We start from the raw sequence: 19,345 nt of genomic DNA on the forward strand, positions 1-19,345 counted from the left end.
CTATCTGTGGTGGATAGCATAAATGGAAAGAATCCTCAAAAATATTATTATGTTTTATTTATGCATCAATAACATTTTCATCAAAAACACCTTGTGAGGGGAAAAGAATATTAGGGTATTCTTAAGATAGTTACATCATAGAAAACATGATTTCAAATATATATTTGAAACCAAAAGCTTACTAGGACAGAGTGAAGAAGAATGTTTCTCTAATGGTGAAAAACATTTTACTTGCGTACATGAACATTTTACATAACATTTTTAAATAACAAGGTTAGAATTTATGCTTTTAGAAAGTTCCCTTGAAATCTGACAAACGGACCTATTTATTTTTGTGGTCATTGGACTGGTTCTTCTTCATTTTACATAATTTGGTTTCATTTATTCGTTATTGTGGTTCACTTTGCATAGTAGAGGGCAAAATAAAGATAGATAGTTTTCTAAATTTAATCAAAGAAAAATTACTAATAACACTGCTTTTCAATTCCATTATTCAATTCTCAGTGTTTATTTGTGTGCTAATATGCATTACTACTATATCACCACTCCCAAACAACACAGATTCTGAAATCACCCAATGAACAAGTTCTTGTACAACATCACTTTCCCTTGTTACAAAGTTGTTCTGTTATTCTTACGTTGAATAAGCATTTACCTAGCTAAGGGCATATATTCAGTGTTTAAAGCCGCGCTGACCGGTGCAACAGAATACCTGAGATCAGCACCACTGTAATGGTTTGTTCTAGCTAATTCGGCCGCTAAAGTCTCCTGTAGTTCAATCACTACCACACTCATTATTGGCCTTTCGTTGGGATTTGGAGAAACACAAGCCATTGCTATTTCTACGGCTTTCCATGCTGAGTTTATGTCAAAATCTCCTTCTAAGCTTGAGTCAACTACGGCCCTGATATCCCCTTTTGATATCATGGACCTAACTCGTTCACTTATGTGACCACTTTCTTCATTCCCTCCGATTACTGCTTGATTTGTGATTATTTCCAAAAGAACAACCCCAAAGCTATAAACATCACTTTTCTGTGTTAATCTATAGGAATAGTGGTAGCTGCAAGACAAGTCATGCAACCCAAATTATTTAATCTTTGCGGATTTTGTCATGAACTCAAATATTCAGATAGAAGATCTCACTATATTTCCTAGAAAATGATGGAAAGGGCAATAACTAAAGTACTTACTGAGGGTCCAGATAACCAACAGTACCAGCAACAATAGTTGACATATGAGATCTCCCATCATCTGGGACAGCTTTGGAAAGACCGAAATCAGATAACTTTGCTTGGAAGTGTTCATCCAACAAGATGTTTGTAGATTTTATATCTCTGTGGATTATAGGAGGCTTGCAACCATTTTGCAGATATTCCAATCCTGATATTACATTTATAATTGCGGCAAAAATTGTTAAGAAGGTGAAAGGGAGTTGACAAAAATTCACAATTTCAATTTTACTTTCTAACCTAAGGCTGCATCCACTGCTACACGAAGTCTGTCCTTCCAGCTCAAGAATGGTGATTCGTTGTATTTACCTACAAGAACAACTTCTGTAACTTTCTATTCTGTACATGTTTGTTTTTGTTCGGTAGAAGTTATTCATACGACTCATACAGTTCTCCAATATTAAAAATTCCATATAGAGTTTAAGAAATCAAATCTAGTTTGGAAATTGATTTCACAAACTTCTAAGAACAAAATAATTTTATTTGGAACCAACCTGAGAGATGTTCTCGTAAGTTCCCTTTAGCCATGTACTCATATATGAGACCTTTATTGGTTCCTTCGTTACAGTAACCAATGAGGGATGTCAAGTTTTTGTGATGAACCCTGATTAGAAGTTTAACCTGGAAATAAAAGTCACAACCATGTTAAACCATATAGGTTCGGTACCAAACTCAGAAACCTGGAGTAAATTGATGAGTAACTTACCTCTGCTTGAAATTGTTGATAACCATGAACTGCTGATGGGGAAAGCATTTTCACTGCAACTGGAGTGTCATCGATAAAGCCCAGGTAAACTGTTCCAAATCCTCCTTTACCAATAATTGTACTGAAATTGTTAGTGATGTGAAGGACATCATAGTATGAATACATTTGACTTTTGAGTTGCTGGAACGAATTATCCTTTCCAGTGGATTGCTGTGAAATTAAACTCCGATGATTTGATGCCACCGAATCTGTAAATTTTTCAACTTCATTTTGAACGATAATAGGTTAAAAAGGTGACTTTTCGGCAAATTGTTTATAGAAATTAAAACTTTTCGTAATTATTTCAGCATTACCTTTTGATTTTTTCCTTTTAAGGATCCACAATATTGCAACGGCTATTAGAAGAATTAAAACCCCACTAATTGATGCTACTATGGGTGTAACAGTGTTTTTTTTTTCCTTCTCCTTGCATTGACCAGATTCGCATAGATATGGATTTTGACCCACACTAGCATGGAAATCACAGAAAAATTATGTTTCAAGTCTCTGTAAACCTTACAAGTAATCCATATTGATAATTTAAATACATTTTTCAACTTCTTGAATATAAGTAATTAATAATCATCAGCATAAATAACCATATTATGAATGAGACTTTTTAATTAGATTCATACCTTAGTGAGAGAAAACCTTGGTGTGATTTTTCAACAAGTGCAGAGGGAATCGAACCGAAGAGGTTATTCTTCTCCAAGTTTCTAAAAAAATTATGGTTTTCCATTATCTGATACATACTGAGGATCACATATATATTGGTTGAGTAAATGAAGTAACTTACAAGATCTTCAAGTTTTGTAATTCAGACAGAAAATCAGGAACTTCACCATTTAAGTTATTGTTAGATAAATCCCTGGAAAACAAATAATTTAGCCTTTTTAAATATGTTTACATCTCCACTCATATAGCAAAAGATATGTCGATTCTTCACTAATAATAAGCACATAGCAGAAACAATCAAAAGATTTAATATTTTTGTGTCGGGTGAAATAAAGAAGAAGAAAAAACTCACAGCTTCTCCAACATGGTGAGGTTTGAGATAGAAGGGTGTATCTTTCCTGACAATCCACTTGAAGATAAATTCCTGTTTTGCTCAACCAATAGTTATATACGAAATCATGTGAGTTTTATAGAACTATAATGATAATTTGGCAAGCATTACTTACAGAGTCGTGATTCTTGGGAACTCGTTGCCGAGATGAGTACAGTTGAGACCATCCCACAAGTATGCTGCAGGGGCGCATGGATCACCTTCCCAATCCCTTTTCACTCCATAAACTGACTTGATGCTTGTAATCGCATCAACTTTTTTTCAGTGCAAAAAAGTGGGTAGAAGGTAGTTAAGTTCATGTACCATAGTGTAAACCAAATAAATGGATTTAAAATATGAAAAATACCATCTCCTTGGAATGTTTGTGGTTTCTGTAAGTCTATTACTCTGTAAATTTCAATGGCACTGATGATAGGAGGGAGGGTTGAATTTTCGGTCCTCTCGAGGGAAAATTTAATTTCTTTCCCACTGATGGGTGATGGGGAATATATAGTTTCCATTCTATGGTACTGTGGAGAACAATTTTGAAACCATGATTCACCGTTCATGATGTTGAATTGTCTTGTCTGATTCTTGGTTAGCACTTCAATTTCCGTAAAGTGCATGTAGACATAGAATTGATCAGTTTCATGTTGTGGCTTCCAACCTATTACCAACGGAGCACTGTCATTTTCTGGTTCAACTGCGGTACTCATGATAGTAGCTCCCGGCTTGTAATCCGTCTGATTTAAAGAATCATCAGGAATGGCACTTAGTGATCTCCAATTTTGGCTGAAGTTACAGAGAGGAAAGGAACGATCATACCAGAAACGATCATAAGCATCAGCGTTGTACCTGTGAGAAAATCAGAATAAATGCAATGATCAATCAAGGCAAGAGAGATTCAATCCTGAACTATAATTTCACCTGTAAGATGTGTTTGAACCCAAATTGCAGCGCGTGTAACTTTGCAGTGATCCAGATTGAGTGACGTATGTATGACTATTCAGAGTCCTGAATTCTATGTTTGTTATAAATGGAGTGCCATTGCCTGTGTCAACCAGACAGATTTGCACATAATCCAGTGAAGGTACATGTATGATTTCGCTGGATTGGCTAATAGATGCGTTGCCTATACTGACTGTATCCCAGTGGCTAGCTCCCAGAAGAAGATCAAACTGTGGTAATATATTTCTGCCATCATAATTTCCATACAGAAAAGTAGTGCGGATGAGATACTTAGAGCCTCTTGTGACGTTTATTTTGTAGCAGTTCCTTTTTCCTTCTGGGAAGCTTCTCAGCTTCAACACTTGTTGTTGACTACTGTATCTTCTGCTCTCTTCAGATGATATTGTCCCATTCACACCAGTATTTATAAAATCTGCATCCGAAAGGTAATTTATGTATGATAATGTGTAGTTCGCACCTGCTTCAGCTCCGCAATCTATGCTGATGAATCCTAAAACATGAAATTGCGTTTATTACTGTTAAAGTTCCTACAAAGTTCTAGACAATTAAATATTAATAAAGATACAAATTACTACCATTACACTTGTTTGAGAGTTCGATGTAATTGTGCTCTGTTTCTCCATATCATATTGCTGCATGGACTCTATCCTATCCTTATCTATAATCTTGTGGTAAATGAGAAGCTTTAGCAAGAATATGTCAGATATTAAAATTTTGTCTTTAAAACAATTTATTCAGACTTATGAGAAAAAAAATACAATTTAGTTTTTAAATATCCCAGTTTGATGGTAAAATAGTTTTCAATTAGTATCAAATTAGTCTTTAAAATTGTATTTTAATGCTAAATTTGTTTTATATAGGAGTCTTTTTATATATTTGTTTCAATTAGTATCAGCTTTTTAAGAATTAAACTAGAAACTTCTCACCAATTAATTAGTTTTCTATTTTATTCTTAAGTTAATTTATTCACATCAATCACCCATTTATCTTTCTAAAGTCTAGCAATTATGTATCATGTAGAAGATAATCATAACCAATATCCACAGGACCGATCTGTTCCACTTAATAATTGTTTAGACTTTAGTTTCAACTTAAAGAAAGCATGAGATGAAATAAAAAAAAAAGATGAAAATGAAACAAAAATTGGTTTATTGAATTGATAGAAAAGAGAAAAAAAAAAAACATGACTTCCAATATGGTTATGATGTATCATTCTTTTTTTTTTCTTTTATATCTCTTATTTTCTATTATTTTACCACAGCATAAGACTTTGAAGTAAATAGAGATATAATGAAGTTGTTTGACAAAACAAATGCTTTAACGAACCTGGTTGAGCATGAGCTTGAATAAGTAGAACAGCTAAAACAGCCACGTATAAACTCATCCACATTGTATAGGTTGACTTAGATCACGTAGTCAACGACTCAACGTGGAGGTTATTGTAAAAACTTTTTAGCTTTAATTTCTCTTTCCGTGTTTAAATCTGCAATATGTGTCATGAAATAATAGTACTGCTGAATTCTCCGATCAAGCAAAAGGTAAATTGACATAAAACAGATTAAATATATTTTTATTTAATTAACTTAAAGAAAACAGCATAAAAAGGCTGAATATTAGCACAAAAACTTCAACGATTAAGCATAGATATTATGGTATATTCAGACCAAGAACTGCAGCAAATCCCGAAACACTTCGAGGAACATGTATAATTTTTTATCTAGGTGTTCTCATAAGTTCAACTTTTTATATTAAAAAATAAAATTCATTAATAAATAATACGGTATTATACTATTTAAAATTATTTTTGATATTTTTTTCATAATAGATAGAATTAAGAAAGTTTGCTGTGTATTTTTATGCATAGGCGTTTGATCTCATTTTTTTTTTTCTTTCTCAATAATATTTTTTATATGGTGATAAATGATATATTTGAGTTTAATCAAGATGCCATATATAGTACATAATTATTCATAGCTTTAAAAAAAACTTTAAATTTTAATTTTGTTGTTTTGTTATTATATAAATAACACCTAAAATTTAATGTTACTTAATTAATCTTGAGAAACACATTTTTCATAAGTATTTTTTTAGCACATTTGAGTCAAATCACTTGCATTAAATGATAATAATTTATCAATCTTTTTCTTCTTTTGGTTACATTCATTTTTTATATATTATTAAAATATAATAGAAAATAACATTAAATAGAAACTATAAAAAGAAAAAAAATAACAAACAAAACTAAAAGTAAACTGCTATCATTAAATTTTATTATGTTTTAATGCTTTTAAAATCATATTAATTATAATTTTAATGATAACAGTGGTACTCTCACACAGTTCATAGTCATTAAACAAATACCACTTAAATTTTCTTTTGTTATTTGATTTATTTTTAGAATCTTTTTATTATTATTATGTACTAATGAGAGTGGATATGAAACTGACAACATTCTTAAGAACCCCCTACGTTCTTCACACTCAATTTTTTATTTTCAACTTCGCAGATAATCTCATATCATCTAAACCAAATATGCATAATCCTAATAAACCATCTCAGATGAATTATCTTAAATAGTAAATCAGCCATATCCAAGAAAGTGTTGGAGAAAATATGTGAGTGTGGAAAGTATAGAACTATAACTAAAACTTTATATATATATATATATATATATATATATATATGTTTTTATTTTACAGTTAAAGAGTGAGGGATTATGACTAAAGCATGAAAAAAAAAAAAAGATGTAGAGATGAAGATTTGGCCAACAACAAATTTGCATGTGTAAGTCAAGCAGGAAATTAAGAAGAAGGAAGAGAGAATAAAGAGGAAATATGATAATACCTATGCAGTACAGTGATGTGATCTGAATTTCTGGTGTTCTAAGGATACTGCACTTACTTACCATCCATCAAAACTAAGCTATATATTTAGCATAATAATATAGTGTAACAGTTTGTCACTTATGCTAAGAAGCAGAGGTTGACTATTATGGACGGACTAGGGCAGAAAAAAAAAACAACAGAAAACGACGATGACTTTTGACTCCGTGGTTGCGTTTAACGTTAGATTGGGTTCCATGACCTAACCTTATGATGCTCGATAACCACTGCGTCCTTTTCCATTGCGCGGAATTCAAATTCTGGTTCTTATATATTATTCTTAGCGCGTGTTTGGAATGGAGAAAACACGAAGGAAAGGGAAGTGCTAGTTGTTTTCACAATTAGTCTGAAGAAGGTGGTTTAATATGCTTATCATGAAGAGTATTTGACGTTACAAGAGTTTGTCCTTTACTTAGAAGACTCCGTATGTTGTACTGGTAGAAACCATAACGATGACTTGACTTAAAACCTCACTTAAAACACAACAAAAACTAACCTTTCTTTCTTTTCCAACCTCCACAACCACATCTTATAACTTATAATTATTATTGGAAAAAAAAATTACTGGAACTCACAAATGAGAAAATTGAGAAAGAGGTTCTGGTATATTACTTGTTTGTAAGAGATGATGTTGGTTCGTGTATGGAGCATGGCTATTTTTGGCTTTAGCATGTTCAAAGTCAGATAGTTGAGCTTCAATTTTACTGAAAGAGGAATTTTAAACTAAGTTTTTGAAGTCATTGCGAATTAGAAACAAATTAAAGGGTAAAATTTCAATTTTTGAAAGGAATATTTTGTTAATATGGTTAATGACTAGGTCAGAGAGAAAGATTCTGCAGGGACAAACAGAAAACAACAGAAACCCACGATGACCTGTTGACTCCGTCAAATTATGGGTGCACATTAGCTTCAGTTCCACCACTCGTGTCAATTAATGTCTTTCAGCTGCGTTATATCCTTTCTTTACGTGTAATAACTTTTAATAATTTTGGATAAAGATTAAATATTCAATTTAAATGAATAAAATTTTGGACGTAATTGAATAATTTAAACGAATATAAAAAGCATATTAATAATTAAACTTTATTTTTATATCAAAAGGAGACAGGTTGACATGTTTTATCATCTTGTATAATATTATAAGAAAGGGAATATAAAATATTTTTTTGTTATACGTATATTTTAAATTTATATGTGTTATATATAATTAAAATTATTTTATTTACTTTATCTTTTGTTGATTTTTTTTTCTTCTCGGTTATATGATTTTATTAAAAAAATAATTAATTTAAACTGTTTTTTTCTTTCATGCGGTCTCACTCATGGAAACGTAAGACCATGTCTTGAAGTGGACGCATAACAAACTGTTCAAATTTGATGAATTAAAGTTATTGCTTTTCATACATATGTTCACAATTAATTACACGCTGTGCTTCTCATCAATGGTTTCTGATTTTTTATATAGACATTCTTAATTACTATCTATATTAATTTATTATATAGCAATGATTTATCTTGACAGTTTTTTATCCATACACAACATAACGACATGGTTGGTTTAAGATGTTCCATTGTTAGCAAAACCAACAAATAAAAAGACAAATTATGAATATAAGCTAAATAAATCAGAAGTTGTTGTATTTATATTATATAAATCTATAAAGATTATTTCATAATAAAACAATAAGCAATATATATTACATGATAACCCAGAAATAAACTAATTAATATATAAATCGTAATTCAAGTGACTATAATTAAATATGTTAAGATAATAATTAATAAAATAAAAATTAGGATATTTTTAATACCATAATTCAGAGAATGAAATTGCAAGTTCAAGAAAATAATAAATTATAAATAGAACCTTCAAAATTAAGAATGAACAAACCACAAAATTTAAACCCTCTAGCTTAATAAGTCTTTACATCTTTTTAGCTAAAGTATGTTAATTTGCTTTCGAGTTGTGTAAGAGAATTCTATTAGAGTATAACATGAAATTAAACATAAAATGTATCTTATTAATAAATGCTCTGAAAAATAGTGTTATAGTGCATAAACACTTTACCAACTTGAATAAAATTAACTTTTATAAAACATATTTGTAATTTATGTTACTAAAAGTATTTCCTATTACACATTAAATTAATTAAAAATGTATATCTCTAAGTATTAGAAAACTTTCTGTAAGTTTGACTCTGATACAAATATTTTACTTTGTATTTGTCAGAAGTGGGCTTAAGCTTATCTCTAGTCGACGTGGAATTTTAAAAAAATCCATCAACTTCACAAAGTTCACTAGAATAGGTTTTAACATGATTATGATATCATGTTAGAAGTCGGTTTAAACCTAACTCAATCTCACAAAACCAATTTTTAAGGTGAGGATTGTACCTATTTATATATAGTGAATTGGCCTTATCTCTAATCGATGTGAGACTTTCAATAACATTTCTTGGTATATATTTCATTGTGAACATTGTACGTTAGAAGACTTTCTATAAGTTTGACTCTGATAAAAATATTTTACTTTGTATTTCTCGGTATATCTCATTGTGAACTCACCATAATAATTCCCTTTACTTATTAGAATATTTCATAGTGTAATACGATATCATAAATATTTTGATTGTATTCTCTGATTAAAATTAAAATCATCTTAATAATTTAATGTGAAATACATATCAGATATACATTTTGTTAAATCATCTTATTAAATGAGAATTTTATTATTTACAATGGTTTTATTTAACTCCAAAAATATATTTTATTTTTGTAAGAGATGTTAGTAATTTCTATTAAAATAATTATTATGATTTTAGTGTCAATATTTTGTCAAAAATTAGTGAAGTAAAATTCTAAATTTAATCGAAAAAGAAACGTATAAAACATGCATACAATTTCATCGAAATTTTTCGTTCATCTAAAATTTTCGCTTGCTTAGCGTGAATATAAGTATGATATTTGTTTAAGAAAATAATTTTTAACTAAATTTTGACAATTTTCTACTTTTGTACGATATATTTTAACTAGTTTCTCATTTCTTATTTTTTTTATTTTTTTATATTTTAAAATCACTTAAAAAAATATTATTTTAGATCGTAAAAAAATTGTTAAAATTTAATTATCAAGATATCATAATTCATTTATTTTTTATTTATAGTTGTCCACATATTGTATTTTGTCGTTGGTCCTACTTGGCAACGACATCTCACAGTTTCGGTCTCTATAATTTGCATTTTTGAGAATAAACTTGTTTTAAAACCAAATGAAGGTCTTACAACTGCATATTAGGGATAAGTTCCGAATATTCATCAGTTTTTATCATTAGTTAATATTTTTTTCAACGCCTTCAGTGAGGAGAAAATTGGTTTTTTTTAGACTTATGTTACTTGGTTTAATTTTTAAAAAGGGAAGATAGAAGATAAACATGGAAAAAATCTTCATTAATAAATAAAGGAGAATGCTAACCAGTGCCCTAAAGACACTGGTTAAGAAATAATTAAATTGCATTGGTATTATCATTTTTACATAGAAAGCTGAAATAATCAAGTACAGTAATTAAAATAATATAAATGCACATAACAAATTTTATAAAGACAAAAATATCCTTTTAGATTTTTAGACAATAACTTTATAATACAAAATAAAGACTTTAGAATTTTTAAAATCTCTACTAAAAAGCAAAAAAAATATCAATGAAATATCAAATTAACACTTTAATTATTTTTTTTTGTAAAAATTTTAGATGTTCAAACACTACTTTTTTTGTTGGTTTTTATGCTATTTTAAATTTTCTTATGTTGTTTTTTTTTTGTAAAATTTTCCGATGTGAACACTATTTTTTTTGTTGGTTTTTCTGTTAATTTAAAATTTTTTATGTTTAATTATATTTAATTTTTAGTAACATTAAAATATAGTTATTTTATTATTTAATAAATTTTTAAATTTTATTTGTGAACATTAAAAAAATATTAAACACATTTGTATAATATTTATGGATATTTTTGTCTTTTAAATAAAATAAATGTGCATTAATTATTATTAGATCAGATTTTATTTAATATCACATTATTTATATACATTTATAAAATTCAATATATATTAATTATCTTTATCCGGTACCCTTAAAGTAATGATCGGTAAAATCCATAAATAAAAGTTAACCATAAATATAAACATGCAGTGACCTAGCCTTATGCTGCACGAAAAACCATTACGTTACAACGCACGAGAGATCTAAAGGGTGCAAACCTATAGCAGGTTCAGCTGGCAAACACCATTAATGTTGTAATTATAAACACAACTTCACTAATTATATATAAATTCTCGTGCCACATTATGTTACCACATTCATTGTACAACTGTAAGACTTCATAAAAAAAAAAAAAGGTAAAATTGTATGCAGAAGTACCATTCTTTTCTTGGTAATCGTAATTAAAGATATGGTTCACTCATTTATATAAACTTTTATTTAAATTAATAAATTTGAAGTTAAATGTCATGTCACCCTGTAATTTGTTTTGGCTGCCACCCTTGTATAGATTAAAGATCTAATTTTAGGATTTTCTTTGCTATTGAAGCATAATAATTAATTATAATAAAAAAATATCTTCCTAAAATGAATCTGTGATCAAATTATACATACTCACTTTTTTGTTTGATATTTGACGTACTTTAGCATTTAAACAATATAATTCAATGCACACTAGGCGGAGAGTTGGTGACGTTTACAAAGAAGCTATCAATCCTTTTTTATAATTTTTAGAAAGATATACAATTGCTATTTATTTTTGTTGTTTTTATTTTATTATTGAAAGGGTGACCAAACTGCACTGGTGACAGATTTTATTATATGTTTAGGGCCATGGCCCCCAAAATTTTTAAATTTTTTTAAAAGTACATTCTAAATTTTTTAATTTTTTTTAAATATATTATTTTAAAATATAAAATATAAAATATATATTATATATTATATTGATATGAAAATTAAAGTAGATATGCTTTTATTATTTTATAAGGTATAATATTTAATGTTAATAAATAATAAAGCTTAAAACTAAATATAATAAAGAAGATAAAAGTTTATTGAGAAATTTTTTGTCTTTTTTCTCATCTTCTATTAAGTTTCTCCCATGTTATTGTCATCTTTATTTTTGTATGTTTTTTTTTTTCTTAAAAAATAAATTAGACATAAATTCATTCTTTCTGTTTTCATTATTTATATGTTTTCCTTCATTTTTTTATAAGATGAAAAGACAATTCTTTCTTATCTCTTGATAATTGATAATAATATATTAGTTTAATAGTTAATATTCTTTTCATATGATAAGTGTTTTGTATATTTAATATAATATATCTTTTTTCATAATATTTTTTAGTTTTTATTTTATTATTATATAATTTTTTTTAATAATTACGTCTTTTAATATATCGATGAAAAATAAAATAATAACAAATATAAAAATATCTAATAAGTAAAGAGTCAAAAATAAAATTAAAAAATTTTATTTAAAATGAATTATATGTCAAATATAACCTAAAAACTGTCATCTTTTTATAAAGAGAAATTCAATACTCAGTACGTCGTCTTCTGGTTTAGACATCTTGTTTAGAGTTGTCCGAATACTTTACACAGCACTATCTTACCAAAGCAGTCGCGAGGTATGTTGGCAAATTTTGAAATTTTTACTTTGTACAAAGATCAAAATCTAATTTAAAGAAAAACAAAAATTACAGCAGTTTTTGAAGCATGAAAGACAACTTATTTTATCAAACTATATATAAGAAAAAAGGAAACTAGTAATAACTCTGGTTTTTTCAAATGCATTATTTGGTAATCAACAAGTGAGGGAACGAAGAAGCATTTATACAAATATCTCTGGGAGAAGGTACGAAGAGAGTAAAAGTTATTGTATGCGTTGGCTTATTCATATAATTTTCCATCATCGAACACACCTTAACAAGTTGAATTTACCTAGCATGAGGAATGAGTTGGGTGCTCAGATTCACATTGAGCGGTTCAAATGAATTTGCACCACTGTTATATTTTGTTCGAGCTATTTCGGTTGCTAAAGTCTCCTTTAGGTCAGACACTATCACACTCATAATTGGCCTTTCGTTGGGACTTAGAGAAACACAAGCTATTGCTATTTCCACGGCTTTCCAGGCTGAGTTAATGTCAAAATCTCCTTCAAACCTTGAGTCAACAATGGCCATGATATCTCCTAGTGGAACCAGGGATCTAACCCAATCAATTATGTGACTCTTTTCTTCATTCCTTGCTATTACCTGCTGGCCTGTGATTATTTCCAAAAGAACCACTCCGAAGCTATAAACATCACTTTTCTCTGTTAATCTATTGGATGTGTAATAGCTGCAATTCAAGACAAATCATGACATTAACCCAATTTATTTTATGCCGGTGTATGTATGTGATGATATCTCAAAATCTCATTTCGAGAAATTAATGGATGGACAGTAATTCAAGTACTTACTGAGGGTCCAGATAACCAGGAGTACCAGCTATAACAGTTGACACATGTGATCTCCCATCAGCTGGGATAATTTTGGATAGACCAAAATCTGATAATTTTGCTTGGAAGTTTTCAGTCAACAAGATGTTTGAAGATTTTACGTCCCTGTGTATTATAGGTGGCTTGCAACCATTTTGCAGATACTCCAATCCTATATTAGATTTTTTGGAAAAACAAGTTACGATAGAGTAAAAGAGAGTTCACAAAACTGTCAAAAAGCATAATTTGAAGTTTATTTTCTTACCCAAGGCTGCGTCCACTGCTATATGCAGTCTGTCTTCCCAGCTCAAGAGTTTTGATTTACTGTGTTTGCCTGCAAGAACATGTTAACTTTCTATACGTGCTGATTTTTTTGTTTACTAGAAGTCAGTCATACACAACTCATACAGTTGGGCAATATATGAAAATACCATATCCAGAATTCTGGAATGCAAAAACTAACTAGGAAATTGATTTGCACAGATTTTTAAAAAGAACTTCGTTTTATTTGGGAACTAACCAGAGAGATGTTCCTCTAAGTTTCCATTAGCCATATACTCGTATATGAGACTCTTATTGGTTCCTTCACTACAGTAACCAATAAGGGAAGTCAGATTTTTATGATGAACTCTCATTAGAAGTTTAACCTGAAAATCAAAACCAAAACCATCTTTAGCCATATATACTTATTACTCAGCTGAAAAACCAAATGCAAAGCGATTAATCATTTACCTCTGCTTGAAATTGCTCATAACCACGAAATGATGAAGGGGAAAGCATTTTGACAGCAACTGGAGCGTCTTCGATATAGCCCAGATAAACTGTTCCAAATCCTCCTTTACCAACAATTGTAGTGAAATTGTTGGTGATTTGAATGATATCAGAGTATGAATATTTTTTTTTTTTGAACTTCTTTAATGAGTCATCTTGTTCTGTGTACTGCAGGGAGATCTCACTTTGATCCTTTTCTACCATCCAAGCTGTTAGATATTGTACAATAGTTAGGAAACTCGCAGTTAAAGTTGAATATATGTTTGGCAAATTATCAAAAAAAAAAAAGTTATCAGTCTTTTATCATTGTTGCATCACCCACCTTTTGATTTTCTCCTCTTAAGGATCCACAATACAGCTGCCACGGCCACCAGAAGGATCAAAACCCCGCATATTGATGCTACCAAGGGCATAACAATGTTATGTCTGTTCTCGATGCATTGACCATGTTCACAGATATATGGATTTTGACCCAAACTGCATGGAAATCACAGAAGATTTATGTTCAAAGTTTAAGCAGCCTTGCAAGTAGAGTAAAAGTTAATCATGTCAAGTCTGGGGCTCTGATAAATCTGAGTTTGATCACCCTTAAAAACATAATGTCTAATTATAACCTATTACTTGATCAGGTGTTTTTTAAAAGGTCGGATTGGATCCATATTTGGTTTCATCAATGAGCGAGTTTAAAAGTTTATTTTATTCAATTTTCTTAAATTATGTAATATAGTTAGAATTAATTAAGTTTTAAGTTTTATAAATTTAGTTTTTTTTTAATTTTATTAAAAAAATTATATATTGAATATTCTATACTTTTTATATGGACTATGTTAAATTTAAATAAAAAGTTTAAGATTTCATATGGTAGAAGAAATAGACCGTTAAACTCATTTTAAACAAGCTGTGGAATATTTTAGTGACTTATCATCTGAATTCTTAAAAATAAGTTAGAAAATTTATAGCATATTTTGTCTATATGCTCTGTTAAATACTTAAAGAAACAAAGACTTGTATAATAAGATAAGTCAAATAATAACTGAGAATAGTCTTTCTTTGAATTGTAATCAATTATAATAATCGTCGTTATAAGCAACCACGTTAGGAATGAGTACTTTTAGTAAGATTCATATACCTTAGGGTTAGTGAACCTTTCTTAGATTTTTCAACAAGTGCCGACGGAATTGAACCGGAGAGGTTATTCTTCTCCAAGTTTCTGCCAAAACAAGAAAATATTAATAAATAATCATTTTCTCTTTTCTGACTTCAATTAATGGACCAGTAACTTACAAGATCTTTAAGTGTTGTAACTCAGCCAAAAAATCAGGAACCTCATCGTTTAAGCTATTATTCGATAAGTCCCTACAAAACAAATAATTTAGAGTTTTTCAAGTACGTTTAAATCTTGACTCATCTATTTTTGAGGCAGAATACATGTCGATTCTTCATACATCATAAGTACATAAGAAAGAACAAAAAGTTTTAAACAAGATATTTTTCTTGTCTGATCTATCTTTGAATCGGGTGAAATAAAAGAAAAAAAAAAAAAAAAACAAACTCACAGCTTCTCCAACATGGTGAGCTTTGAGATTGAAGGGTCAATCTTTCCTGATAATCCACTTGATGATAAATTCCTGTTTTGCTCAATGAATAATTATATACGATATCTCTCAGTGTTATAAACCTATAACAATAATTTGGCAACATGACTTACAAAGTTGTGATTCTTGGTAACTCATTGTCACCGTAAGTACAGTTGAGACCATTCCACAAGTAGGCTGCAGGCGCGCATGGATCACCTTGCCAATCTCTTTTCACTCCATAAACTGACTTTATGGTAGTAATGGCATCAACTATGTTTGAAATGATAACAAAAAATTGTAAAAGGTGGTTAAGATCATGTACAACAACGTATACAAAAGAAATGGATTTAAAATACGATAGTTTCGCGACTTACCATCTCCTTGGAGTGTATCAGATTGATGAAATTCTTGTACTCTGTAAATTTCAACGGCACTAATGATGGGAGGCAGGGTAGAACTTTCGGTCCTTTCCAGTGAAAAGTTAATTGCTTTTCCGCTGATGGCTGACTGCGTATATATAGTAAGCACACGTCGGTACTCTGGAGAACAATCTGAAAACCATGATTCAGCGTTCCTCATGATGTTGAATCGTCTTGTCTGATTCGTGGTGAACAATTCCGTGAAGTGCATGTAGACATAGAATTGGTCAGTTTCATTTTCTGGCTCCCAACTTATTAGCAGTGGAGCACTAGCATTTGCTGGTGTAACTGCGGTGCTCATCACAATTGCGGGCGGTTTGTAATCATTCTGCCCTAATGACTCGGCAGGAATAGAAACACTTAATTGTGACCAATCTTTGCTGTCACCAAATTTGTCATACCAGAAACGATCTAAATCATCATATTGGTACCTGTGAAAAATTAAGTAGAAAATAGGTGCAGTTAATATCCAATACACCATTTAATGCAACATATTTAATTCAACTTGAAAGAGGACACCCGATAAGTATAACACTAGTTAGACATTAGCACAGTCAAAGATTTTACACTACCTCCAATTCAAAATCTTAAAATAATGAGGTTATGAATTTTTTTTTATATAATGTTCAACTTTTTTTATCTTTTATTCAATAAACTCACACTTGGATATGTTATCCCAACATGAGCTCACCTGTAGCTTTGGTTTGAACCTAAATCCCACCGGTAGTAAGTTTCCAATGAGCCAAATTGAGTGACATAAATATTATTTGGCAAAGTTCTGAATTCTATGGCAGATATAAATGGTGTTCCATAGCCCGTGTCAACCAGACAGATTTGTACATAATCTTGTGACGTTACATGTATGATCTCAAAGGCTTGAGGAGTGGATGCATTAGATAGAGTCACAGTATGCCACCAGTTAGCCCCGAGATGAGTATCAAACTGTGGTGTCTTATTCAGCCCATCATAATTTCCGTACAAATAACAAGTCCGGATGAGATACTTAGAGTCTCTTGTGATGTTTATTTTGTAGCAGTTCCTTTTTCCTTCCGGGAAGCTTCTCACAGTCCACATCTGTTGTTGATGCTTTTCTTTGAACTCAGATGCTACTGACTTACTCACACCAGTATTTATCAAATTTGCATCTGAAGAGTAATCTATGCCTGTGTGCCTTTCAGTATATCTCACATCTGCAGGAGCTCCACAATCTATGCTGATGAATTCTACAACATAAAAATATGCTTATGAATAATGGGACTTGAGACTTCAGCTAAATTTTGCTAGATTATGATATAATGAAGTTCTTAATATTAGACAAAAGAAAAATGAAATTCATGTTATCCTTTATCAAACCTGCTTGGTGCTGAGCTTGAATAAGTAAACCACCCAGAAAACAAATGAAGAAAGTCAACATTCTGCAGGGTGACAGATACACCAGCCCCATATTTTGAAACTTTTACCTGAGAAAGAATCGTGGTTAGCTTGCAGAGAAGGCGTTTATTTTTTTTTTCAGAAATTAATGTTTATGAGAGTAAAACTACGGTCAGATTCCTCATCTATTTTAAAAGTCATATATCTATGTAATTAAAGTGTACAGTATGCTATATCCTGGTAAATAAAAAAAGGCAACAGTTCTAAAAATATTTAAATACTTTTAAACTTTAATATTTATTTTGTTTTTATAAATTTGAGAAAATATTTTTTAACTTTAACAACTTTATTTTATTAATATTTACAAAATTTAACGATATTTTGATTGTCATATTTATGTAAAATTGTAAAATATTTTATAATTGTATCACATTTATCCGATTCATATTTGATATTTTGATTTGAAATTTATATTATTATAATTTTTTAAAATATTTGATGATTAAAAATATGAAAATATGTTTATATATAAACACACATGTAAACCAGAAGTAGAGTATAGTAAATCTTATTCTGATCATGTAACTTTTTTGGTCCCATGTTACTGAAAGAAGTAGTTAAGATTGGATATGTGAAGCTTAGGTGATAAATATGTTAAAGTACATATAAGATATACATTTTGTTAAAGTACTTAAGCAAAATGAGAATTTTATTATTTACAATAGTTTTATTTATTAAAAAACATTTTATTTTTGTAAAAGGTGTTTGTAATTTCTACCAAAAAAAATGATTTTAATGTCAATATTTTCTCATAATTAGTGAAGTGAATTTCTAAATTGAACTGAAAAAGAAACGCATAAAACATGCATACAATTTCATCTAAAATAAATTATACATATAATTATTATTATCAGCTTGTGTGAATGCAAATATGATATTTATTTATAGTTGTCCACATCGTATTAAGTCACTGGTCCTACTTGGCAATGACATCTCACAGTTTCGGTCTCTGTAATTTGCATTTTTGAGAATAAAATTGTTTTAAAACCAAACTGAAAGGTTTCACTGAACTTCATATTATGGATAACTTCTGAGTATTCATTAGTTTTTTAATTTTTTTTTTATGTGTGATGCATATATACGATATGTGTATCGAATACGACACGTGTATCGGATACGACACGTATCTGACATGTCGATACGTTTATTTTGAAAATATTAGGATACCATACGTGATAAATATGAATATTGAAAAGTGTACAATAATTCTTAAAAATATAATAAATATATGATATATGTACTAAAGTTGTTAACATAAAAAAATATAAATTATTGTAATTGTAAAAGTAATATTATAAGAAAACTCCCTAATAATGACCAATTTTAGTAACAAAAGATATGTTAGAGACCCATCTCCTCATTAGAGACTAATTTAGAGATAAATTATTTTGGTTAACTAATGTTAGTGACCAATCTAGAAACCAATTATTTTGGTAGTCAAAACCTTAGTAGTTAATGTTAGTGACAAATTTATAAACCAATTCATGATAAAAAACTATTTTAATTATCAATTTAGAGACTAATTATAATGTTTTGGAATTGTTTTAGTTGTCAATAAATTTTAATTTTTAAATTGGTCTTTAATTGGTCACTATATAATGACTAATTATTTTTTGTCTCTAAAATTGATCATTCTTCAAATATTTTCTTGTATTGTACTACAATCTTATAAATCAAATACTTCATTGAAAAGTATTGGTGCATCATAATTTTTTATCAATAGTTTAATATTTTTTCAACTACTTTTAGACTTCTTTTA

At 29.5% G+C, this 19,345-nt stretch overlaps 2 protein-coding genes across 3 annotated transcripts; both read right to left on the reverse strand.

The window, feature by feature from the left end:
- Window positions 1-445: 445 nt before the first annotated feature.
- LOC114185306 (LRR receptor-like serine/threonine-protein kinase IOS1) lies at window positions 446-6,987 on the reverse strand. Of its 2 annotated transcripts, none has more exons than XM_085673714.1 (14): window positions 6,836-6,987; window positions 5,318-5,474; window positions 3,950-4,481; window positions 3,390-3,877; window positions 3,159-3,297; window positions 3,005-3,076; window positions 2,774-2,845; window positions 2,613-2,693; window positions 2,292-2,446; window positions 1,939-2,186; window positions 1,727-1,853; window positions 1,473-1,541; window positions 1,194-1,383; window positions 446-1,063 (listed from the first exon to the last, which is right to left on the reverse strand). In XM_085673714.1, the coding sequence occupies exons 2-14, from the start codon at window positions 5,379-5,381 to the stop codon at window positions 652-654; spliced, it is 2,649 nt and encodes an 882-aa protein (XP_085529840.1). In that variant the 5' UTR covers window positions 5,382-5,474; window positions 6,836-6,987; the 3' UTR covers window positions 446-651. The 2 variants fall into 2 exon arrangements, with proteins under 2 accessions (XP_085529840.1, XP_027928764.2); XM_028072963.2 differs by having other exon boundaries at window positions 1,939-2,201.
- A 5,734-nt stretch (window positions 6,988-12,721) lies between these two features.
- Window positions 12,722-17,672, reverse strand: LOC114185309 (LRR receptor-like serine/threonine-protein kinase IOS1). Its single transcript, XM_085673715.1, has 13 exons — window positions 17,509-17,672; window positions 16,847-17,378; window positions 16,111-16,586; window positions 15,868-16,006; window positions 15,716-15,787; window positions 15,444-15,515; window positions 15,289-15,369; window positions 14,482-14,636; window positions 14,121-14,368; window positions 13,909-14,035; window positions 13,654-13,722; window positions 13,371-13,560; window positions 12,722-13,249 (listed from the first exon to the last, which is right to left on the reverse strand). The coding sequence occupies exons 1-13, from the start codon at window positions 17,597-17,599 to the stop codon at window positions 12,847-12,849; spliced, it is 2,655 nt and encodes an 884-aa protein (XP_085529841.1). The 5' UTR covers window positions 17,600-17,672; the 3' UTR covers window positions 12,722-12,846.
- Window positions 17,673-19,345: the final 1,673 nt, after the last annotated feature.

This window comes from Vigna unguiculata, chromosome 5 (genome assembly GCF_037176805.1).
Source record: "Vigna unguiculata cultivar grain cowpea cultivar isolate G323 ecotype 2 chromosome 5, ASM3717680v1, whole genome shotgun sequence".
Taxonomy (NCBI): domain Eukaryota; kingdom Viridiplantae; phylum Streptophyta; class Magnoliopsida; order Fabales; family Fabaceae; genus Vigna; species Vigna unguiculata.